General features: G+C 42.5%; 1 protein-coding gene across 1 annotated transcript in view; it reads right to left on the reverse strand.

Moving 5' to 3' along the window:
• Window positions 1-26,037, reverse strand: part of RFX6 (regulatory factor X6) — a 117,425-nt gene that overhangs the window by 86,021 nt on the left and 5,367 nt on the right. The window contains 3 exon segments of the mRNA XM_033937575.1: window positions 7,071-7,098; window positions 8,633-8,710; window positions 18,791-18,852. Of these exon segments, the coding sequence (XP_033793466.1) occupies window positions 7,071-7,098; window positions 8,633-8,710; window positions 18,791-18,852 (168 nt within the window).

The following is a 26,037-nucleotide window of genomic DNA, read 5'->3' on the forward strand; positions in this document are numbered from 1 at the left end:
CAGCAAATTGTTTACTCTTAGAAATTATGTCAAAGGCCTCATTAGCCAACATAGGGGTCCTTTTACTAAGGCGCGCTATCCAATTTAGCGTGCGCTAAATCCTAAAGGCACCCAGGGCTAGATTCACTAAGCAAACCGATCGTGTGCCGCTCGGTTTGCGCTCACTTTCCGACTCCAGCTTGATTCACTAACCTTCCTCCATATCCCATCCGCACCCGATCCAATTTGCGCATGCAAATGAGTAAAAAGGCATGTAAATCTTAACGCGTTGATTCATGAAACCATTTCGTCCAAATGGGCAGACTTGGTGGGCTATAGCCCTTTTCTACCGTCATTTTCTATGTTTCTATGTTTCTAAACCGACTGGCCTTTCTGTTCCACAAAGTTACGACTGCTGAGGACCAGTTGTTTACATCCTCGCCGGCTATTTCTGTCTAGCAACTGACGCGTGCATTTTAAGAACCCTATCAAAAATATATATCTACCCCTCAAAAACTCCTAAATATTGCAAAACTTTTCAATATATGTAAACCTTCATGTACATAAGCGTTAGAAATAATTTTTATTTTTTTGGGGGGGATGCTACAGAAAGACTACTAGGCCAAAATTGGAACTGCAACCAAAAAGACGTGTAACAAATATGATATAAAAGTGAAGGGCCAAAACAAATACAGTGATACCTTGGAATCCAAACTTAATCCGTTCCAGAACCCCGTTCGAGTTCCAAAGCATTTGAATTCCAAGACAATTTTTCCCATTGAAAATAATAGAAACTGGATTAATCCGTTCCTGGGTCCCGCAAACTCAAATGTTAACAGGAAATACACTAGATTTTAAGGTAAAATATTAACAAATATTCCAAAGCAGCATTCAGATTCTGGGGCACAAACACACATATACAATGTGCAGGGCGTTCAGATTCCAAAGCAGAGTTCGGATTCCAAGACAAAATTTACTACAAAAAATAGTTCGGATTCCAAGTCGTTTGAGTTCTGGGGTGTTCGGATTCCGAGGGATTTTACCGAGGGATTTTACTGAATGCCAGAGCGTGATTGTGAATATCCAAACTATCATAAAAAAGGGGGATGCAAATAAAAAATGCACGATAACTTAATATTTACCAGCTAACAAACATCCAAAAGTGTGTTGCAAATATCAAATAACAAGAAAATATACGTAAATTAAGGGATCCTTTTACTAAGGTGCGCTAGCGTTTTTAGCGCACGCAAGATATTACCGCGTGCTACGCGGCTAGAACTGATGCCAGCTCAATGCTGGCGTTAGCATCTAGTTCGTGCGGCAATGTAGCATGCGCTATTCTGCTCGTTAATGCCCTAATGCGGCTTCGTAAAAGGAGCCCTAAGAGTGTGAATGGTATCATGATCCAGCAAAAACACAACCGTTTAAAGTATTTTTGACGTCACACTTTATTGCATGTCTTTCGCTTTTCGCCTTTCTATTTACCAGTGTGGTATCATTCACATTCATCAGTATTGTGTACACATTAATCTCTCATGTATATTTACATATACACATTCCTACAGGGCACCCAAGGAAGGTAATTATAGCCGAAATATGGACTGTGTCGGGTCCGCACCACAATTTTTGCTGTGTTATTATGTACAGTGTTTCCTCGATCATTCGCGGTCGGCGGTTTGCGATCCTGGTCATTCGTGGTATTTTCCGACCGCGAACCACCAACCAGGAGAGGACAGCTGGGGTGGCAGGCGAGAGCAGCCGGAGCACCGGCGAGTGAAGGAAATCACTCACTATATGCTCCGACCGCCCCTTCCTGCACTCAAGTTGGGCCTTACCAATCAGGAGCTGCTTTGACACACAGCTCCTGATTAGTAAGGCCCGACTTTAGTGCAGGAAGAGGCGGTTGGAGTATACAGCAAGTGATTTCCTTCACTCGTCGGCGCTCCGGCTGCTCTCTCCTGCCTCTCCCACTGCCCTCTCCAGTCTCCCCCAAGAAAAAACATATTCGCGTTTTTCAAGATTTGCAGGGGTTCCTGGAAAGGAACCCCCACAAATATTGGGGGAGTACTGTATTGATTTTACATTACCTGCATAGCTTGGATCAGTTTTTATCCTGTTAGGAACTATTCCAATAAACTTTTACATCAAGAACTTCATTTCCACAGTACCATTTTTGTTTTTTCCTTTGTAGTTCTGTCGAATTTGTTGATGTTTTGTTGTTGCTGACAGTTGTGAATTCATTTTCTATATCCTTGTCCCCTTATTATGGAATTCACTGCCTAAACATGTTCAGTTTGAGCCTACAGTACCCTGATTTAAGACTGCCTTCAAAATCTATCTTTTCCATCAAGCATTTGGAGGACGTTGATTTGTAGTTTGGGAGTAGAATAGTGGCAGAAACCCAAATAGTAGGGTGAAAGTGTTGTGACACCTGTGGCATTTGTTGGGTTTTTTTTGTATTTTTTATGATTTGGCATAAAGTCCATGAGCAATGACTAACGCTCTGGACTCCTGATGCAGGCTCATTAGCCGAAACACGGCCTATGTCGAGTCCAATGTATGCTTAGATGATATTCTCAAATTGTGAATTTGGTAGCATTAGTGCTGACTCCTAAGGTGGACCCTAGCATAAGGTAATTACAATTTAAATTATTCTTCCCAATATGCCTAGCTTTGCATTTGTCCACATTAAATTTCATCTGCAATTTTGGTGCTCAGTATTCTATTTTCTCGAGGTCTACCTGCAATTTTTCACAGTCCTCATGTGTTTTGACAATTTTGAATAGTTTTGTCATCTGCAAATTTAATCACCTCACTTGCTGTTCCAATTTCCAAATTAGTTATAGATATGTTGAATAGCACCAGTTCCATACAGATCCCTGCAGTATTTCACTATTCACCCTCCTCCATTGAGAAAAATGGCCATTTAATCCTACTCTTTGTTTACTGTCCAATAACCGATTCTTAATCCACAACAGAACATGGTCTCCTATCCCAACACTCTTTAATTTTCTCAGGAAGCTCTCACAAGAAACTTTGTTGAAAACTTTCTGAAAGTCTAGATACACTACTAGGGGTATTTTCAAAATACTAAGGCATCCACAATGAAAGAAGTCTACTTACAGACTGGAGACGTGCCTGCCTGCATCAGTTCACACATACAGCAGCTGGTTGTGAAGAAGTTTCTCTGCCTTCTACAAGCCTGCAGTGTCTCAGGAGCTTGTCTCTTTGGGCTGCCTTTTAATCAGACTCACAGAGCCTAAAACCTTCAATCCCATTATCTCATCTCATGTCTTCAGTAGGGTGGGGGACACGTTTGGTATTCACAAATCCCCAAGGACCGAAGCAGGAGCAAGTCAGCCTGTGCTCAAGTACCTGACAATCGGGGCAAGCTAAGATCTCAGGGGACCAGCCCCTGAGCTGTCCTTAATGATAGTGCAGGCAGCTAGGTAGGTTCCCTAGATGAAAGGTTGCCCACTCCAGCTGCAGACCTCTGAAGCCAGAATCTACAACTTCTTCCAGGCAGAGCTGTCCCAAAAAACCTCTGTGGCACTGGCAAGCCTGGATTCAAAAGACTGGGAAGGTATATGGGCTATGCCATATAAAATTTCTAGATCGGCTGCTTTGTACCAATCTTATTATTTCTTGCTACACAGGGCGTACTGGACGCCACAAAAGTTATCAAAATTACAACATACAGATAAAACAGGTCTTTGCTGGTCTTGCAAACTATCCATGGGGTCTTTGAAACATATGATTTTTGAGTGCCCCTTGCTGAAGGGCTTTTGGGCCAAGATTTGGTCTCATATTACCTCTCTAGTGGGTAGTACTATTCCACTCACATATGCATGCTTAATCACTACTATACATTCCACTCAAGACCCCTATATACATGAGACGTACCACTTAATACAACTATTATTGTTAATTGCAATTCGTATTATTTTAGCCAATTGGAAAGATTTTTCTAATGTCTCATACACTGAGTGGTGGAACACTGTATGTTTGTATGCCCGCTATGAAAGGGTTGCTGCTGAACGTAATAACTCGCTCCGAAAGTTCACAAAAATGTGGGTACCACTGTCTAGTGAAGTAGCATTTGTGTTGCCCCATGACCGTCCTGGTGGGCCAGACTTATGAATACAAGAATTGCCTTACTGTATCATCATGCTGACATATCTTATATCTTTATGTGACACCTTTTAATGTTACTATATCCTCTTATACTTGCGTGTTTACCTCAGACCTGTACACACGGCTGATAAGCTTGTTCGTTAGGTTATGTTATTATTCTTTGTTCTGTTTTTTGATGACATGTCATGGACCGTCTGTACTTACAATCTGTGAAAACTTCTTATGTATATGAGGTCTATGCTTGTATTTCTATGACAAAATGCTAATAAAACTGATTGAACTTAAAAAAAAAACAAAAAACAGTTAGCATCACTGAATACAAATAAATATATAATAAATAATATAAATATTATTTATTTGGATTTAGCCCAAATCTTTAGTAGTGTAAAGTGAGTTACTTTCAGGTACACTACAGTAGATGTTTCCTGCCCCTAGAGGGCTTATAATCTAAGTGCTCTTTTTCTTTTTTTACACACTAAGACCATTTTTATCACTGCTGGAAAATACCAGTTTTTCTATTTTTCCTATTAATGGTCAGGTGCTAATGTTGCCATTACTGTGCAACCATTAAAAAGAATTACTATGTGAACAGTATGCAGTAAGACCCTGATTCTCAAAAACACATGACCTGATGGCAGACATTGGTAAGCATCCTACCGTCATCCGGCAGCCAATTAGGATGCACGTTAAAAAATAAGAAACTGTCTGAGGCAGGACACCCACATTGTAAGCCTCCGGAGCATGCCTGACACATAGTAACACTTAAGCACATCCAAGGTGGGTCATGGGCGTGGCTTCGACCGGAAGTGGCCTTGGACAGGCTTAAGCATTGCTGCATGTCTAAGTAGATGCAAGACAGACACCTTAAAATGCTGGCCAACATTTCAGGTTTCTGATCGGGACTATAAACGCGATTCTCTTTTGGACGCCAACATGTGAATCGCAATCGCCAAATGCAATCGGAGGCCGCTTCATAGGCAGATGCCAATGTCGGTGCCCAAAAGAAAATCAGGCTCTAAGGCAGTGTATCACAATCTGTGTGCCGCAGCACACCAGTGTGCCTCCTGAGATTTCAGGTGTGCTGTGATACACTGGCGAGGAGCAGAGTCGTGGTGAGGAGCAGAGCCGTGGCTAGAGGCACGTCCTGTAGGAAGTCAGCTGGCACAGATGACTCTCCTCCTGGCTGGCATCTCTTCTCCTGTCCCCATACCTCCCAGATCCCTCCACCGAAGTGGGTCGTGGCCAGATGGGCCTCCGCGCATGCACAGACATCAATGTGATGATGTCGTGCATGTGCGTGACATCATCACATCGACGTCCGCGCACTTCCGGGTGACTTCCATCCGGTGCACTAGATTTAGTGTGCCGCCGGCCAGAAAGTTTGTGAGACACTTCTCTAAGGGCTCATAAGGTAATCCTGTGCTAACCAAGCTCACGGTAATGCAGATGCCCTAGACATCTCTTCCCAATATAAAATGTACAATTTTTTTGTGCATAATTAGCATGCTGATTTGGAACGTACAACAGGATGCCTGAGCACATTCTGAGGAAGGCGGTTTTAAGCTCCGATAAGCAAGTATTAGCTCTTATTGCAGCTTAGTAAAAGGGCCCCTAAATTTGTAGCTGAGGCAATAACCACTTTGGGTGAATCACTTCATGAAAAGGCAGTTAATAAAGCCCAATAAATAAATAAATAGAAGGTTGAGTGACTTGCCCAAGATCACATGGAGCAGTGGTAGGCTTTGAAGCAGACTTCCCTTGTTGTCAGTCTGGTGCTCTACACACCAAAAACTATAGATTATCCTGTGGCCTCAGGGACTGAAAATAAGGCCCATGGAAAGTAGATTCAATGAACTACAATGAAATATATTTTAGAGTCAAACAAAATATTTTCCTAAGCATACAGTATTTGCTGATGGTTTATCCTGATAATAAATGTACTGAAATTCTAGTTTACATTATCATCTTAAAATGGAAATCAGAATCCAAAAATGCATGCCAGAAGCACAAGAGAAGCACATCTTTTCCTCCAAGCAAACTAAAAGTTGTCATAGTAACATAGTAGATGATGGCAGATAAAGACCTGAATGGTCCATCTAGTCTGTCCAACCTGATTCAATCTAAAAATTGGTTGGGGTTTTGTTTTTATTCTTCTTCTTAGCTATTTCTGGGAAAGAATCCAAAGCTCTGCCCGGTACTGTTCTTAGGTTCTAACTACTGAAGTCTCCGTCAAAGCTCACTCCAGTCCATCTATACCCTCCCCGCCATTGAAGTCCTCCCCAGCCCATTCTCCACCAAACGGAGACACAGACACAGACCGTGCAAGTCTGCCCAGCACTGGCCTTAGTTCTTCAATATTTACTATTCTTTTCTGATTCTAGATCCTTTGTGTTCATCCTATGCTTCTTTGAACTTTGTCACCATTTTCTTCTCCACCACCTCTCTCGGGAGCGCATTCCAGGCATCCACCACCCTCTCCGTAAAGATGAATTTCCTAACATTGCTCTTGAGTCTACCACCCCTCAACCTCAAATTATACCCTCTGTTTTTTACCATTTAACTTTCTCTGGAAAATATTTTGTTGTACGTTTATACCTTTCAAGTATTTGAACGTCTGAATCATATCTTCCCTAATTTTGTGTCGATTGAAACTAAAATCTCAGTTCTCTAACCACACACATACAGCCTCAGTGTCCCATGCCAAAGCTTAATGAAAGTATTATGAAAAGTTTCAACACACAGACAAAAGGCAAACACCTCATCAGCAAAAAAAAAAAAAAGGTGGTCTCACACCAGCAAAACATGTTTTTAAATGGGGATATGGGCCTAAATCATGTGAATTCTCACACAAAAAGATGTATATAAAGTGAAAGAGATAAAGAAGGAATGAAAGAAAAATATACTGGTAATTTGTGCATGGTGAAAGTTTTCTGTCCTTTTACAGCATTTGCACTCACCTCATTCTTCAGCTTGCTTCCTGAAAACCTTAGGGGAACAAGGGGAACTTTGATCACTTACAATCGAAAACCAGTAAGATCATCTATCCATATCGGCGTATTAGAGATGCACTTATATGGATAGATTTGTTTTTTGTTTTACATCAAATTGGGCTCAATATGAAATTTGATTCACAATGAGTGGACATCGAGACATACTGAGATTTTGAGATGCAGCATATATTATAGCACAACCAGTGGTGTAGCGATGGTAAGAGGCGCCTCCCCTACTCTTGTCTCCATCCCCTGCTCCTTCCCCACTCCCCCCTGCCCCACGCATGCCCGAGGCAGAGAGGAGGAGGGGTGCCGGTGCCCCCACCAACATGGCGCCTGGGGCAAACCGCCCCATCCCCTTACTACACCACTGAGCACAACTAAGAGAGAATCATCATGAAGTAACTGATGCATTAGCGAATCAGAAAATCTCCCGCATGCAACTATTTACAGCGACTTAACGTCTGCCATTGAGCAATTTGACGTAGCTGGTTACTGAAGTTTTCTCTCTCATTCTTATTATCATAATTAAGCAATTTTTGTTGCTTATATGTCCTTCCAGTGTTTTCTTATTGATAGAGGCATATAGGAGTTTTACTAGGGACATAGTTTAGGTATAAGTACATATATTATAAAACAAATGAGTAACATGCTTAGGGTACATGCATACATTTACACCAACTTAGGATCAGGTATAATTGTGAACTGGGTCTGGGAGCCTAATTTATTAAAGACACATGGAGGCAGATTTTAAAAAAGATGTCCAACTCAGAATAAGCCAACTCCAATATTTGAGTCCCAAATATAGAACTCTATATTAAACCTTTATCTGGGTTTTAAGGAAGCCTCAGCCCCACCACTCCACCGCTAGTTAGTTTTGACAGCGGGAAGGATTATGTGGTTCTCATCACCGGCTTCCAATCTAATCTATTTTATATTTCAATATTCTTTAATATTGTTCTTAAATTCTAATAAAACTCTATTGTAGCCATTGTGTATTATTTAAGCCACTTATCTTTTTGCTAACATGACTCGGGAGAGACGACCCGACATGTTTCGCACTCCCGTGCTTTATCAAGGGTCTCCCGAGGGTGTCACTGTCATCCGACTCTACATAGTATTTGGAAGAGAAACTATGTAGAGTCGGATGACAATGACACCCTCGGGAGACCCTTGATAAAGCAAGGGAGTGCGAAACATGTCGGGTTGGCTCTCCCGAGTCATATTAGCAAAAAGATAAGTGGCTTAAATAATACACAATGGCTACAATAAGGGCCATAGGCACCTATACTGCCTTTGAACATCTCAAATAGAAGTCCTTTTACAAAATCAGGCTCTTTAAGTCTTTCACTCAGATAAACCATTTTTCTAGGTTTCTTGAAATGCTACTTTTGGACTGTTATCTTCAAGTTTTTTTCCTGCTCCCTCTTTTACTCTGCTACACCTATGGGAAATAAATTGCAGATAGAGATAGGAGTGAGAATTTTAGCCAGAGAAAGAGGAATGTCATAAATAGTCTTGCAATTTACCTGGTCAAACCTTTTCCAGAATAGACTGAGTGGTAGTACGCACTGCTCTCCTTAATACCAATGCCATAATAATGGTACCTATAAAACAATAGCAAACAAAGGTTTGCAACAAATATATGTATGTATATGTGTGTGTGTGTGTGTGTGCAACATCAGGGTCCTATTTACGTTATGTAAGAGTCACCTATAAGGAGACAGGACAAAACCATCATAAACTTCTCCCTTCTCCCCACCCCCACCCCTCTGATTTCCTGTTCCCATGTAGATGAGTTTCTGCAGAGAAGTCCATAAACTTTGATGTGGGATCTTATAGAGAGAGGAAAAGAAAACAGAAGATTTGGATGGGCTGACTAGATGGGCCCTATGGCCTTTATCTGCCATCAATTTCTATGTTTCAATCTATGCCACATATTTGTGACCTGGATTGGCCCCTGCTGGACACAGGATGCTGGACTTGATGGACCTTTGATCTGACATTTATGCATTCACAGTCATTGTTGGTGGTCACATAGCTAAATGGCCAAATAGAATATGGTGCAATCGTTTATCCAACACAAAAAATACTGTGGAGGTTGATTTAACTGATGCAGACTTTATTATATCAAGAAGATAATCTTCAACTCTGGAACTACTTTAAAGGGACTTTAAAAGGAAGAATGAAGAGGACCCAAACACCTGATTGGTGCATCTTGTGTCACTTAGCTTTGTGGGTGCTGGCACTGAATATTGGCCAGCACCTGCAAAACTTCCAGGTCACTGATCTGATTCCTGTCCCCCCACCCACACACACACTTTCTGGTCCTCCTGATCCCTCTATTCTGTTCTCCAACACCCCCATTCCAATCCCCCTCTTATATAGAAGCTGATTCCTAGTGGTAGTATATTGTGACTACAGTTTATTGAGACCCAGAGATGATGGGGCAGAACTGGAAAGGGGACTGCTCTAACGCCAACCCCATCCCACTAGATACCAGGAATCACCTTCATGTTTGTTCTGGGGGTGATCTAGGACTGGGAAGAGGGATAAGGGAGATTGGAACAGGGGCAAGGGATGATCACAACTGGGAAGGGGGGATTGGAACAGGAGAGTCCCTAATGCTGGTTCTCGCAGTATTCAGCCAGGGTCATATAAGTTTCAGCAACAGCCAGGACAACATAGATATTCAATGCACAGTATTGAATATCTGGTCTAATTTAGCCAGCAGTGGTTGACACACTCCACCAGCTGAATATTTGTTTATTCAATTTTCCTATACTGTTCCCCCAGGGGAGCTCAGAATAGTTTATATGAATTTATTCAGGTACTCAAGCATTTTTCCTGTCTGTCCCAGTGGGCTCACAATCTATCTAATATACCTGGGGCAATGGGGAACTAAGTGACTTGCCCAGAGTCACAAGGAACAGCACAGATACCACACCGATTCAAATGGAAACAAAAATTAAACTCGGGGATAATCTTGGACAAAAATTTAACCTTTCACAAACAGATCAGCTCAGTCATCCAAAAATGCTTTTATAAATGAAAACTCATACCCTCACTCATATCACTCTTGGATCTCACCCCCCCCCCTCCCAACTATAAACATATCCATCCATTCATATCACCTATCAGCTATTGTAATTCACTCTACCAAGGCATAACGCAAAAAGAAATTCAACGACTCCAAATTCTGCAAAATACAGCAGTCAAACTTATCTGCAAAGCTAAGAAATTTGATCACGTTACTCCCCTCCTCTGCGAAGCTCATTGGTTACCTATCGTGCTTCGCATCACTTATAAAATACTTCTCCTCATTTACAAAACCAAATAAACTCACATTCCTGCATTTATTGATAAATATCTGATCTCCCATTCTTCCACCAGAACTTTACAATCTAATAGCCAGAACTTATTAGTAATTCTCTCTGTCCGCAAACTATTTTACGACACCACACTAAAGGCTATTTTCTCAGTTACAGCACCATTGCTTTGGAACACTCTCCCACTAGATATTAAGCTAGAATCCTCGCTGGAAAAATTCCCCTCCAAAGTTAACACATTTCTCTTCAGGGATGCCTACAAAACCTGAGCTCTCACTTCCTCTTCCAATATGGACGTACACTCTAGCAGAGAATAACAAGCGCTTCCTAAGAAGCGACCCCCCCCCTTCCCTTTCATGATATTCCACTCACCTCTTCTCACTTTTGTTTTAATTGAATCTTGATGTAATTATACTCCCTAATGTTTTTCCCCTCGATTCTTTCAGTAAACTGTCTGTAATTTACCCTTATTTTATTTATACATATATGATATTGTTGGGTGGGTTTTTTTTTACATTTTCTCTTGGTTTTACCCTATTTTTCTTTGATCATTACTTTTGTAAACTGTGTAGCCAATACTTGATAAATGGTATATCAAAAGATAAATAAACTTGGGTTTGAACCCACAACCACAGTGTTGAGGCGGTAGCTTTAACCATTGCACTACACTCTCCCCTTTGACTGGTTTATATATCTATAATGGGAATTATTACATTTTAACTTGGGATAAGAAGGGCTATTCATTCTTTTCATTCTCACAACTCACAAATAAATTAGAGAATACAGATTTCACTGTATACAATTTTATAACAGTGTGAGCTTCGGAGTAACATATGTTCAGTTTCTGTCTATCTGATCATCCTCCCTTCAGCAAATGTACGCTGATAAGGAAATGACAAGAATAAGCGAAGCAAGGACTTGCAATAACTTGTTATCATGAGGCCAGCTGCCAGCAGTTTTATTAGCCCACTAAATCACTACTAATAAAAAAAAGGAAAAATATAATAACTTCTAGTCATCATTTACAAGAAACAAAATTGAGCTGGAACCACTTGTCTACAAATATCAAACTGTGAAATGGAGGTACTGTACATCAGAATATACAGTATAATACTCAACAGTCCTGCATTTATTGATAAATATTTGATCCCCTATTCTTCCACCAGAACTTTACAATCTAATAACCAGAACTTATTAGTAATTCTCTCTGTCCGCGAACTATTTTATGACACCACACTAAAGGCTATTTTCTCAGTTATACAGTATACAGTGATACAGTATAATACTCAGTATACAGTGATATAGTATAATACTCAAGCTTATATTTTCAGTATTGCAATATCATGTGGAGTCACATAACCTGTGACAAGATTCCTCTCTGGCCTTTGCAAAATGCACTTTCTTTGGTCACTGGAGACAGTCAAGAAGCATTCAAGAAGCAAAAGCTTTACTGCTCACTTCCCCTTCCCCACTCCCCCCATTTTACAAAAGCGTAGAAGAGGTTTTTAGCGCCGGCCGGCATGCTGAATGCTTTGCGCTGCTCCGATGCTCATAGGAACTCTATGGCCACAAGAACAGTGCAGAGCATTCAGCGTGTTGGCCGGTACTAAAAACTTCTTACACACTTTTGTAAAAGGGGGAGTTAATTCTTTACAATTTTGCATTGATGGCACAAGGACAATTGAGAAATCACAAACAATGGCCCAGTCCTTGGATTTATGAACCGGTCTGGTTTCCAAAATATCCCTAAGAAACTTTCCATACTCCCCCATCAAATCGGCAGATTGGGAACTCCTTTGTCCTATTTTCACAGCGTCTGACATCATCATGACATTGCAATTGTGTTGGCATCTGATAGGTTGTTCATACGGCTGATAGTGCTCCCGGGGAAACTCATAAGTGCCAGAGTGAGTATTTGTGGCTTTTCTACTCCTGGGAAGGAGGTTGTTTTTTTTTAAAGTTCATGCACATCAACTTATTTAGTCTTTCTTTCTCAAAATTAAGCCTGTTTTCCCTAGACGCAGCTTCAGCGAAACACTGGCTGGCCATCATTGGCTTTGGCTAAATAGTATAAGATTGGATGAGTGTCAATAGTACGGCTGAATTGGATTGGCATCTATGGAGAGCACTGAATTTTGAGATAAGTGAACTTAAAAGTTTTTGAATATGAGCTTAAAACTTGAGATGAATGAACTTTGAGATAATTAAATGAAATTTGATATGAGACAAAATTTGGGAGGAGGAGGTTTTCTGTGCCAATGTGGTATCTCCAAAGTTTGTACCTGTCCACATTACAAAGTATATGTGACAGGTCGGAGTATGAGGCTTTTTCTTCTACCTCAACAAATTGTTATTACAAACTAAAACAATAAGGAGCTCATAATTGAAACAGAAATACAATGGAACCTCGGTTTGCGAGTATTTTGCAAGACGAGAAAAACACTCAGCAAACTTTGGCATTTCAAGGACTGCAGGAATCAGATGGGCTACACCTGACCAGAAGAGGGAAGAACATCTTTGGATGACGTCTGGCTCGCCTGCTCCGGAAGGCTTTAAACTAGGTGAGCTGGGGAAGGGGATCCATTCTCATCCTAGTAGGGTAAATGACTCCATCTTTTAGTCTGAGGTAAGTATTTGCGTCAAAGGGAATACTGAGGTATGTATTTGCGTCAAAGGCAATACTGAGGGGGGTAAAATAACTCAAATGGGAAAATCTGAGGGGGGTAAACTAACTCGAACGGGAAAATCTGAGAGGGGTAAACTAACTCGAATGGGAAAATGGGACAGCCATGTATGTTAATGCACGTAGTTTGGGCAATAAAATTCTGGAACTGGAAACAGAAATGAGAAGTGCCGACCTAGATGTGGTGGCGATAATGGAAACCTGGTTCTCGGAGTCCCATGGATGGGATATGGCTATACCAGGATATAACTTACTCCGTCAAGACAGAGAAGGCAAAATAGGAGGAGGAGTAGCACTATACATTAGAGAGGACATCAAAGTTACTAGGATCACAGACGTCAAGTATACAGGAGAATCCCTCTGGGTGAACCTTGCCAGGGGCAATAACAAATGCCTGTATCTTGGTGTTGTATACAGACCTCCAAGACAACAGGACAACATAGACAAAGAATTAATAGAAGACATCGAGACCATCACTCTGCGTTGAGACACAGTGCTGTTGGGGGACTTCAATATGCCTGATGTAGACTGAAACCAACTCTCAGCTACGACCAGCGGCAGCAGGAGGCTACTAGCCTCCATACGGGGAGCACGCCTCAAACAGATGGTATTGGAACCCACCAAGGATCAGGCGATTCTGGACCTGTTACTCACCAATGGAGACAGTGTCACAGAAGTTTTGGTAGGAGATGCTTTAGCCTTCAGTGACACAACATGGTGTGGTTTCATCTCAGGAAAGAAGTCACTAGGTCGAACACATTGACAAAGGTCCTCAATTTTAAGGGAGCTAACTTCCAGAGCATGGGAGATTTTGTCTATGAGGCATGGCAAAACCAGGGCACGATGGACAGTGTGGAGGTACTGTAGTCGACTCTTAAATCTACCCTGCAACAAGCAACCAACCTTTACATAAAAACCATGAGTAAACGACAGAAAAATAATAGGCCCCAGTGGTTCTCCGCGGAGATATCGGAACTAGTAAAGCAAAAGAAAAAAGCATTTGAATCTTACAAACAATCACAATGACCGGAAGCTAAAGAAACCTATCTGGTAAAATCTAGAACTGTTAAAAAAGCAGTCAGGGATGCCAAACTCTGGATGGAAGAAAATATAGCTAGGCAGGTTAAAAAAGGGGATAAATCCGTTTTTCAAGTATGTTAGCGACAGAAGAAAGAACACAGACGGGATTGTGTGCCTAAGGAAATCCGACGGTAACTTTGTAGACTCAGACTCAGATAAAGCCGAACTACTCAATAGCTATTTCTGCTCAGTCTTTACCTATGAGGCGCCGGGATCCAGACCGCAGCTACAGACAAGGGGGTGCTCGGAGGACCCGTTCTGGGATTTTGAATTTACTGCGAGCAACGTCTACCACGAGCTATCAAAGCTAAAAGTGAACAAAGCCATGGGACCAGATAATCTACACCCCAGAGTACTTCGGGAATTGAGAGATGTCCTGGCAGAGCCGTTAACCGCGCTTTTCAATCTTTCCCTAAGCAAGTGAAAAGTCCCCTAGGATTGGAAAACTGCTAATGTCATTCCACTCCACAAAAAGGGATGCAGGTCAAAGGCTGAAAATTACAGACCAGAGAGTCTCACATCAATAGTGTGTAAACTTATGGAAACGTTGATTAAAAACAGATTGGATACGATTCTGGATGACGAAAAACTGAGGGATCCCCATCAGCATGGATTTACGAAGGGAAGGTATTGTCAATCCAATCTGATAAGCTTCTTTGACTGGGTAACGAAACAACTGGATGGGGAGAGTCCCTGGATATTGTGTATTTAGACTTCAGTAAGGCTTTTGATAGTGTCCCACACCGTAGGTTATTAAACAAGATGAATACGATTGGACTAGGAGAAACATTAACTGCATGGGTTAAAGACTGGCTTAGTGGTAAACTTCAAAGGGTGGTGGTAAATGGTACTCCCTCAGAAACATCGTAAGTGACTAGTGGAGTGCCGCAGGGCTCAGTCTTGGGTCCGATACTATTTAATATCTATGTAAGGGATCTGCCTCAGGGACTTCGAGGTAAAATTACACTATTTGCCGATGATGCTAAGCTATGCAATGTTGTGGGCAGCGCAACCAAGCCCAATAATGCAACCGTGCCCGACACTATGAGGCAAGACCTACGTTTACTGGAACAACGGTCTAATACTTGGCAACTGAGTTTTAATGCCAAAAAGTGTAAGGTTATGCACCTTGGTAGAGGTAACCCCTGCAGAACATACACCCTGAATGGTGAAAACATAACAAAAATTGTCGCAGAACGGGACCTGGGTGTAATCATTAGTGAAGATATGAAAACTGCCAATCAGGTGGAAAAAGCTTCAGCCAAGGCTAGACAATGCTGAGTTGCATCCGAAGAAGTTTTATCAGTTATAATGCCGTTGTACAGGTCCATGGTGAGACCTCATCTGGAGTACTGTGTTCAGTTTTGGAGGCCACATTAACAAAAGGATGTGAAGAGAATGGAGTCGGTTCAGCGAATGGCCACCAAGATGGTCTCAAGACTTAAGGATCTCCATATGAAGAACGTCTAAGCAAGCTGCAGTTATATTCTCTCGAAGAACTAGAGAATGACACGGTGGCGGTTTACCCGCGGCCACCGCATTTTAGCCACTCCAGTGGCTTGCACAAATTACATTGTAACGTGCCATGAAAATAAGAGGAAGGAAGGTAGATAGGCCACGCGAGAGGAGCTGAAGGGTAGTAGAAAGGAACAGATGGTAAAGGAGGGAGGGAAGGGTGGTGGTGGAAAGGAATAGAACAGACATTGAAGGAGGGTGGAGAGGAACAGACCCCCAAGGGAAATGTGGAAGACAGAGTGGGAAGAAGACAGATGCCAGACTATGCGGGAGCGGAGGGAAGAAGATGGGTGCTAGACCAATTGGGGGGGGGGGGGTTAAGGGAGAGGCACAGTAACAGCAAATGGAAGACGCAGAGAGAAGACACACAGTGGATGGAAGGAATTCAATGAGAAGATGTGGAAAGCAGAAACCAGACAACAAAGGTAGAAAAAAAAATTATATTTATTTATTTATTTTTTGCTTTAGGATAAAATAGTATATTAGTTGTGTTGATAAAAATTTATAAACAAAGCCCTGCCAGCTGAACATCTCTTTCTCTAGTTCAGCAGCAGGAACTTTGATTTATAAGAAAGGAATAAGCTAAATATTACAGTACTAAGGCTTATATGGATGCAGCGGGGACGGTGACGGGGCGGTGAATGGGATGGCAGTGGCGGTGACGGGGCGGTGAAAGGGATGGCGTTGACGGTGATGGGGCGGTGAAGGGAACAGCGGTGACGGGGCGGTGCAGAGGATGGTGGGCCGGTGACGGGGACAGATTTTTTCCTCGTGTCATTCTCTACGAAGAACACAGAGAGAGGGGAGACATGATAGAGACATTCAAATATCTCACGGGCCGTATTTAGGTGGAGGAAGACATCCGCTCAAACTCAAGGGTGAGAGATTTCATGGTGACATCAGAAAATACTTCTTCACCGAAAGGATGGTTGATCGATGGTCTTCCACATCAGGTAGTTGAGGCCAGTAACGCGCTCGACTTCAAGGGACGATGGGATAAACATGTGGGTTCGCTCCGAGGAAATGCTTAGAAGGAGGGTTCTTGTTGAGGGAGGGTTCTTTGAGTGGGCAGACTTGTTGGGCTGACGGCACTTTTCTGCTATCATACTCTATGTTTCTATATTTATACCAAATCAGTTTTCCTATGTATGTGCACGTGTAATACTAGAGCACATGGGGCCTGATTTTATAAACATAGGAACATGATGGCAGATAAAGGCCAAATGTCCCGTCTAGTCTGCCTAGGTGCCAATCCTTGGCACTACTCAGTGCCATTGTCAATCAATTGCTAGGCTCCATTTGCAGAATCATGCCTTGTAGCGCATAAGCAGGCTGATATGACCTAGTGGTAGGCGCTGGATTTCCTGGCCTAATTTACCAGTGCATAACTCAAATGCCTAGCAACGCCTAAGTCATAACACACTCTACTCTCCACCCTTAACCATGTCTACTACAGGCGTTGATAGGTGCAGGTAGGTGCCATGACTTAGGCGTTGCTAGGCGCCATGCAGAATTCCACATGCAACTTTAATTTGGGGGGTTTATTAAATTGGTTTTTAATGGCATGGTCAATTACCATGTCAATTAAGTCAAATTAGGTTGTGCATAGATTTTAGTCAGGGGTCACTAGGCGCCGCCAATAAGGGCGTCTAGTAGCGCCTAAAGTAGGCACTGTTTAGTGGATTCCTGCCATGCAGTCATTTTTTAATTGCCGCACACTATTGGCAACGGTAGTGCATAGCTGTTAATACCAAAAATAGAAAGAGACCGTTTTTATGGCTGCAGTAAAAATGGCTTTAGCGTGCAGGAAAAACATGCATAAGGGTGTGCTAAGGCAAGATTTGACCGCAACTTAGTAAAAGTCCCCCTAAATGACATTACATGTAGTATATGCCACTGCCAAAGAGAACTACGGTAAGCTGCCTTTTGCTTCCCTTTCACTAGCATTTGTTTGTAGTAACATAAAAGAATTCAGTGAATCTAAATGAAAGCCATGTCAAATGTACATTCATTGAAATATGTATGTGCATGTCAGTCTGATGTTCTGCATATGAAAGTGCCATGCCTCTCTCACTTTGAGGAGTGGAGGGAAAGCTGAAGGTTCAAGCCAAAACAAATAGGCAACTAATGTTCACATCACGAAAGCAATCATGTTATTTTCCAAAGATCCATGCATTATGTCTGATATCAACACTTACCCCATTCTGAGCAGGCCTCAACAAAATCACCAACCTTTATTGCATTGTTCAAATGAAAAATGCTTCTAATGTAATCAAACAAAAAGTGAACGGTTTGCGAATTTTGATTGTGATGCAAAATTGTGCCCACTTTTATGGCATTAACTTGCTTTGAATGGGTTTTGTCCAGGTACGAGGGACCTGGATTGGCCACCATGAGAATGAGCTACTGGGCTTGTTGGACCATTGGTCTGACCCAGTAAGGTTATGATGTGAACAGGGCAAAAGCTTTTGGTTCATTAGTTCATTTAAGCTTCTGTCACAACATTTAGGCTGTTTTGGGGTGTTTTTTGGTCCACTTCACACATTTGTTTCAATAAAAAAAATGCATGTAAAAGCTTTTTAATGCATACTTGTTTGCTAAACCTGTGTTAATTTGTAGGTTAACATAAACTAAATCAATTTAGCCAAATGTAAGTTAAGAAATGCAAGTCCATATAGAACAGTGAGTCATAACCCAAAATGGGGTCACAAAACCCAAATTTGGTATCACAATCTGAGTGGACTCTAAATAGAAACATCATCATCCTGCATCTCTGGGGTTCATGGGCGTTCTATCACTGTGATAATGAGGTCACGGCCACAGAGTTTGATAAGTGCTGATACAGAATAAATTGAGATAATGCTGAGTCACAGGTTCTAACATCACCTGTACCTTACTGCACCGATTTTTGATATCTGGCTGGTCAATGGCTCTACAAAGGTATGAAAGAGGTACCTGAATGAACGAAGATCAATACATAGAGGCAGTGAGCACAAAACAGAGAAAAAGACAAAGATATAGAGTGAATCAGGGGAGAGGTTGTCCATACATTCAGCAAGTATATAATATAGCAGTCTTACTTTGAGTGACCTCTTGTGCCGAGTCTTCTTGTAGTAAGAAGAGGGAACTTCTGACGAATGGTCTAAAGTGATTTAAAAAAAGAATGCAGTTTGTCATCATGTGCTCTGGACAAGCAATCCTGAAATATTTTGTTCCAAATAGAAAACTGCTGAGCCCTACCTCATAATTTATTCCTACAAGATTAATTGTACATGCTGCTATAAAAGCCACATAGCTCTATTCCTTCTGTGATTTAAAATGTATGTTCTGCAAACACTTTCATTTTTAGCAGCCTCGATCAATTGGCTTCGTTAGGTGTCCTGGAAAAAAAAAATCATAATTTTCTTTCAGTTTTACTTCTTTTATCCTTTATATTTTGATGTAGCTGGATATTTTAGGGGGAATGCCTGAGCAAACATTAGGTTCTGATTCTCTTTAGCTAATCAGTTGTTTAGTGGCTCTCAAGAGGGGAGTGTGTGACGCAGTGGTTAGAACTACAGCCTCAGCACCCTGAGGTTGTGGGTTCAAATCCCATGCTGCTCCTTGTGACCTTGGCAAGTCATTTAATACCCCATTGCCCTAGGTATATTAGGTAGAATGTCAGCCCACCAGGAAAGAGAGGGAAAATGCTTATAAGTGGTATATAAATGCTAAAGAAATAAGTGACAACTGGGTAAAAAAGATATATCTCTCTGAAGCTACCACTACAGTTCCTCTTATGCAACTCCAAATAATTCCAAACTAGTCTGACTTTATTTAGGAGACTGCGTATAATAGGGATGTGCTGCCCAACTAATTTAGGCCCCCTTTTATGAAGCTGCGTTAGGTTTTTTTTTTTATCGCCGGCTGTGGCAGTATTAGCTCCGACGCTCGTAGGAATTCTATAGCTTTTATTGCCATGATCGGTGATTAAAAAAAGCCTAACATGGCTTCATAAAGGGGGGGAGGGTAATTTTGTGCATTGTTTGCAGGATTTTGTAAATTAGAAAACAAATGGTATAAATTAAAGAACTAAGGCCGGTATTGGACAGACTTGTATGGTTTGAGTCCCATGTATGGTGATTCAGTGTAGTATGGGCTGGGGAGGGCATCAGTGAAACTCCACTAACTTGGAACATAAGGACATTACTGGCCAGACTTTACAGTAGATATGCTGCAAACAACAGTCGATAGGCTGAAGTGAGCTTAGATGGCAACTTCAGCAGTTGGAACCTAGACCAGTGATTCCCAATCCTGTCCTGGAGGAACACCAGGACAATCGGGTTTTCAGGCTAGCCCTAATGAATATGAATGAGAGAGATTTGCATATGATGGAAGTGATAGGCATGCAAATTTGCTTCATGCATATTCATTAGGGCTAGCCTGAAAACCCAATTGGCCTGGTGTTCCTCCAGGACAGGGTTGGGAGCCACTGACCTAGACAATACCAGGTGGACTTTAGTCTATGGCCCAGAAATATCAAAGAAGAGACAAGTTAATTTAATCATGTATTTTTAATGAAAAAACGAATGGGCAGACTGGATGGACCGTTCAGGTCTTTATCTGCCGTTATTTACTATGCTACTATATTAATATGTGTTCGTATTGAGGGCAGTGTTGTAAATGCTGTGTACTCTTTCTGAAGAGTGTGCATTATTTGTGCACGTGTGCAATTTTGAAAAAGAGTGTGCTCGATTTACAACACAAGAAGACACTGTCATTTTGGGCTGAAGCGTGGGAGTTAGGTACATATTCCCACATTGTTTTAAATAAATGCACATCCTTAACAAATACGCTTTCCCCTCTGTATTCGCGGGTTCGGTTATTTGCGTTTTTTTGTTTGCAGGCTCCGCCCCCAAAATTACATCAGAGGAAATCACTGCTCCCTGCATTGCACAGAGAAAATCGATCCTTCTTCACAGGAACAGGTCAGGTTATTCGCAGTTTTGTTTTTTTTTCTATGGATTTTTACAGAAAAAAACGCAAATAACTTATGAAAAGTTATTTGTGGTTTTTCTCTATTCGCTGCCAGGCTGTTCAACCTATCACCGCGAATATAGAGGGGGAAATGTAAGTTGCATTTCACAAGAAACAGTTGTTACAGCTCTTAATTAATCTATTGCACAAGAATTCATTAGGAAACGCCTTTAAATTACGATCATTTATAGTGCCTCCAGTAGAAAAGCCGAGCAGATCCTAGTGTGTAATTCATTTTCTTCTTGCTCAGCTAAAAGTGTATTTGCTTTCTACATCTAGTAAGAGGAACCCAATGGCGTTTGCATTTCTCACACCTGAGGCATCTAGTTCTTCCAGACTAGAGATCTCACAAAGTTGTTTTGCACAACTTTTGAGGAACATTAGGTTATCCTGTGGGGAGCAAGATGGCTGTTCTCTGCTCCATGCGGACTGCTTACTCCAACACAAGTTTCTTCTCCCCCTTCCTTCCTTTCTTTCTATCTAGAATCTTCTAGCCATTGCACAGTTGAATTAGAAGTTCTACCATTTGTAGCTAAGGGAGTATTGGTTTGATTTTTGTTGCCTTGTTTCCAGCATCATGTACTGAACTGACACGTACACGGTTTGATCATCAAAGTAAGCCACAGCCAAAACCAAGAGCTCTGGTCCAGTTTAAAGAGTTAGCATCATCTGAGACAATTTAATTAGCAAAGAAAACAACTCAGAATTCTAACAAAAATATGCATTTCTTTTTTTTTTTTCATCTCTGTTCTTTCCGCATCTTCGCTCTTCTTATACAAGTTCTTGTTTTCCCAATTTTTATTTATTTTTTTTATGCTTCCTAGCTCTTTATCTTAGGCTACCTGTTTCTTACTCTAGCCCCAGCCTGTTTCTACTGCTCCTCCTTCTCTCCAATACTGCTTTCAAGATACTGTCACTGAATAAGTTTTCTGTCTTTTAACTCTCCATTGCTTCATCGTACACTCCACTTTTCTTTCTTCCCTCAGTCTCTTTTCATCCGTCTAAGTACGTCTAAGTACGGGGAGAGTCCCCCTGGACTGGAAAACAGCTAACGTCGTTCCTCTGCACAAAAAGGGTTGCAGAGCAGAGGCTGCGAATTACAGACCGGTGAGTCTCACATCAATAGTGTGCAAACTCATGGAAACTCTACTTAAAGGTAAATTAGACACGATAATGGATGAAGGGAATCTAAGGGATCCCTGTCAACATGGATTCACCAGAGGCAGATCATGCCAATCCAATCTTATAAGCTTCTTCGATTGGGTGACAGGAAAGCTAGACTTGGGAGAGTCTCTGGACATAGTGTACTTGGATTTCAGTAAAGCTTTCGACAGTGTCCCACACCGTAGACTACTAAACAAGATGAAATCAATGGGTTTGGGTGAGAAACTAACTGCATGGGTCAGTGATTGGCTGAGTGGAAGACTTCAGAGGGTGGTGGTCAACGGCACCCTCTCTGAGACATCGGAGGTGACTAGTGGAGTGCCGCAGGGCTCAGTCCTGGGACCATCCCTTTTCAACATATTCATAGGGGACTTGACCCGGGGGCTTCAGGGTAAAGTAGCACTGTTCGCCGATGATGCCAAACTGTGTAACATAGTAAGTGAAAGCAACCTACAGGATAGTATGACACAAGATCTGATCACGTTAGAAAACTGGTCCTCGACATGGCAGCTAGGCTTCAACGCTAAAAAATGTAAGGTCATGCATCTCGGCAGAGGAAATCCATGCAGAACATACTCCTTGAATGGAGAAACGCTAGTTAGGACCTCAGAGGAACGGGACTTGGGGGTAATCATCAGTGCAGACATGAAGGCTGCCAAACAAGTAGAGAAGGCCTCATCAAAGGCAAGGCAAATGATGGGATGTATCAATAGAAGTTTCGTCAGCCGTAAACCTGAAGTCATAATGCCACTCTATAGAACCATGGTGAGACCCCATCTGGAATACTGTGTGCAATTCTGGAGGCCACATTACCGGAAAGATGTGCTTCGAGCTGAGTCGGTCCAGAGGATGGCCACTAGGATGGTTTTGGGGCTCAAGGGTCTCTCATACGAAGAAAGACTGGGCAAACTGCAGCTCTATACCCTAGAGGAGCGCAGGGAAAGGGGTGACATGATTGAGACATTTAAGTACGTCACGGGTCGTGTCGAGGTGGAAAACGATATATTCTTTCCCAAAGGACCCTCGGTCACAAGGGGGCACCCGCTCAAACTCAGAGGAGGGAAATTTAGTGGCGACACCAGGAAGTATTTCTTCACAGAAAGGGTGGTAGATCACTGGAACAGACTTCCGGTGCAGGTGATCAAGGCCACCAGCGTGCTCGACTTTAAGAATAAATGGGACATCCACGTGGGATCCCTACGAGGGTCGAGTTAAGGAACCAGGTCATTAGCATTCAGACTTAATGGGGTGGGTCAATAGAGTGGGCAGACTTGATGGGCTATGGCCCTTTTCTGCCGTCATCTTTCTATGTTTCTACGTTTCTATTTCAGTGTCCCGCAAACTTTCTCGAGCTGCGGCACACTAAAGGTAGTGGACATGGCTCGAGGCACCTGTAAGTGCGTGGATATCGCCATGATGACATCACACGCAAGCATGACATCATCAAGTCGATGTCCGCGTATGTGTGAAGGCCCTCCAGGTGGGCCCTGAGATGCCAGTGGGGGGGGGAGGGTTCCAGAAGGAAAGAGGGCCAGAAAGATGGATAGGTGCTGGCGCCCACTGATTGCCTACAGGACGTGCCTCTCACCACGAGAGGCACATCCTGTAGGCAGTCAGCTGGCGCCAGCGCCTCTCCTCCTCCCCAGTGTACTGCGGCACACCTGAAATCTCAGGAGGCACATGGTCTCAGATACACTGATGTCTTTACTTCCACTATTGCAAACCTCTCTCATCCTCCTCACCTAGCTCTCCTTCCTTCTTTGTGGTCCTCAAGCATGCAGAGATAATAGCATGGATTATGAGAGTGGTAAAAACGCTTATAAACCTTGTCCTCTTCCTTCTCATCTGCTCACGTATTGCTCACAGTAGAGGTTTGTCTGTTTTATTTTATTTGTAACCTGCCTTTCCCAAGGCAGCTCACAATTTAAACATACATAATAAATAAAAATGCATAAAATACATATAAAACACAAACAAATAAGCGACCAGCACTTACACAGTCGCAAATGCCTTAATGCCTATATTTCATGTTACAGAATTGGTGTCTCTTCAATAACTTCTTAAAAGCATCAAAATTACATTGCTTTCTACTATACAAAGGTAGCCAATTCCATTCCTGGGGGCCTCTGCAGGAAAACATGTTTACACATAAGGTATTCAGTCTCAATTCCCTTATGGGTGGCACAAACAAGTCACCATGATGGACAGAATATAACTTGGATAATGGGACGTAAGCCTGAATAATATCCACCAAACTTGCAGGAGCCAGACCATGCATACACAAATAAACCATCGCAAGCAGTCTAAAGTAGATATGGTCTTCTAACTTCAACCAAAATAGCTATAATACAGTACCAGAAGCAAGTAAAATTCATGTGGTATAGGAGTGACAATAGTGATATAGAAAGACTGGAAGGAAGAAAATGCAGATAATTCAAGAGTGGGGGCATCAGATGTATGCTGGAGTGAACCTGGGTCAGTCCGTGGTTGGCAAGTAGTCTGTTAAAACCTTAAAGATGCTGAGCTGCAGTCTTCCCTGGCTTGCTGTTCTCTGCACTTCAATCTCTCTCCAATTCTGTTTCTGTACCAAACTCAATTTTCTGTACTGTCTCAATTAGTCTTCATAGTACTTTGCTTTCCACACTTGAATCATACATATCATCTCAGTGTATAATATTTCTTCTGGAAAGAGAGGCTATACAGGTATATAAATCTCAGGTTGGATTACAAAAGAAAATGAATTCAGGCCCATGGAGGGACATTTTCGATAGGCCATCTAGAAACATAGAAACATAGAAGATGACGGCAGAAAAGGGCTACAGCCCATCAAGTTTGCCCACTCTGCTTACCCACCCCCTGTCTATGCCCTAATGACCCAATTTCCTTATCTTGACCCTTGTAGGGATCCCAAATGGGTATCCCATTTATTCTTAAAGTCTGGCACGCTGTCTGCCTCGATCACCTGCCCTGGAAGCTTGTTCCAATGATCAACCACTCTCTCTGTGAAGAAATACTTTCTGGTGTCGCCATGAAATTTTCCGCCCCTGAGTTTGAGCGGGTGCCCTCTTGTGGCCGAGGGTCCCTTGAGAAAGAAAATATCATCTTCCCACAAGACGTCCAAAGTCAGAGGTGAAGAAATAGCCATTTTTGAAACTGGCAAAATTGCTAGGCATCCCAATTTTAAAAAAAAATCATCTACAAAGACATCTTGACTGCCAGGACGTCCAACTTTGTTCACCATTTTTGACCACAAAACTGTCCAAGTTCAAAATGTCCAAATCCAGACCATTTGGACATGGGAGGGACAACATGTAATACACTGACTAGCCACACAGACATCCCAACAGAGAACTTTGCAGGGTACTGCTGTGAACTTCACATAAAGGTTGCCAGATGTACATCTCACCATAACCACCTTCTAATTTATGGTGAGCCCGACTAAACTCCTCCCCAAACTACTGTCTACTACCCCAAAAGCCCTTATGGCTGCAGGTGGCACCTATATACAGTAAGATCTCAGTTAACTGGGTTTCGGTTAACTGGCACTCTCAACCAACTGACAAATAAATTTCCGTTGAAAACAAATGACCCCTGAAGCAACAGCTGCAGCGGTCCTGAGCTGCAAAGCTCCCTCCCTCAAGCCCCAAATAAGTACAAGTGGCAGCAGTCCTGAGCCGTGACCCCACCTCCCTCCTGACTCAAAGCACCAGCGCAGCATTATCCTGAGCTGCATATCCCCCTCCCTCTCTCAAGCCCCCAAGCTCCGAAGAAGCTGAGAGAGGAACCCCTCCCCCTTTTCTCCCACCCTAAAGCACCAGCACAGCAGTGGTCCTGAGCCACAAAGCCCTCCCTCCCTCCCTCAAGCCCCTTAGTGGCAGAAGCAGGCAGCAGTCCTGAGCCACAAACCCTCTCGCTCCCTCACTCCCTCCTTCTCTCCCTTCCTTATCAAAGTGCAGCTGGTCAGCAGGAGACAGCCTCAAAACCGGCTGCTCGTGGCCACCCCTGGCAGGGCCTTTCTTCTGATGTGTTACTTCTGATGCAATAGAGAAAAGACCCTGCCGGGGCTGGCCACAAGCAGTCTGCTTTGAGGCTGCTTCCTGCTAACCATCCACACTTCAGGTACGGAAGGGAGAGAGGGAGCAAGGGA

This window comes from Geotrypetes seraphini, chromosome 3 (assembly GCF_902459505.1).
Source record: "Geotrypetes seraphini chromosome 3, aGeoSer1.1, whole genome shotgun sequence".
Classification (NCBI taxonomy): Eukaryota; Metazoa; Chordata; class Amphibia; order Gymnophiona; family Dermophiidae; genus Geotrypetes; species Geotrypetes seraphini.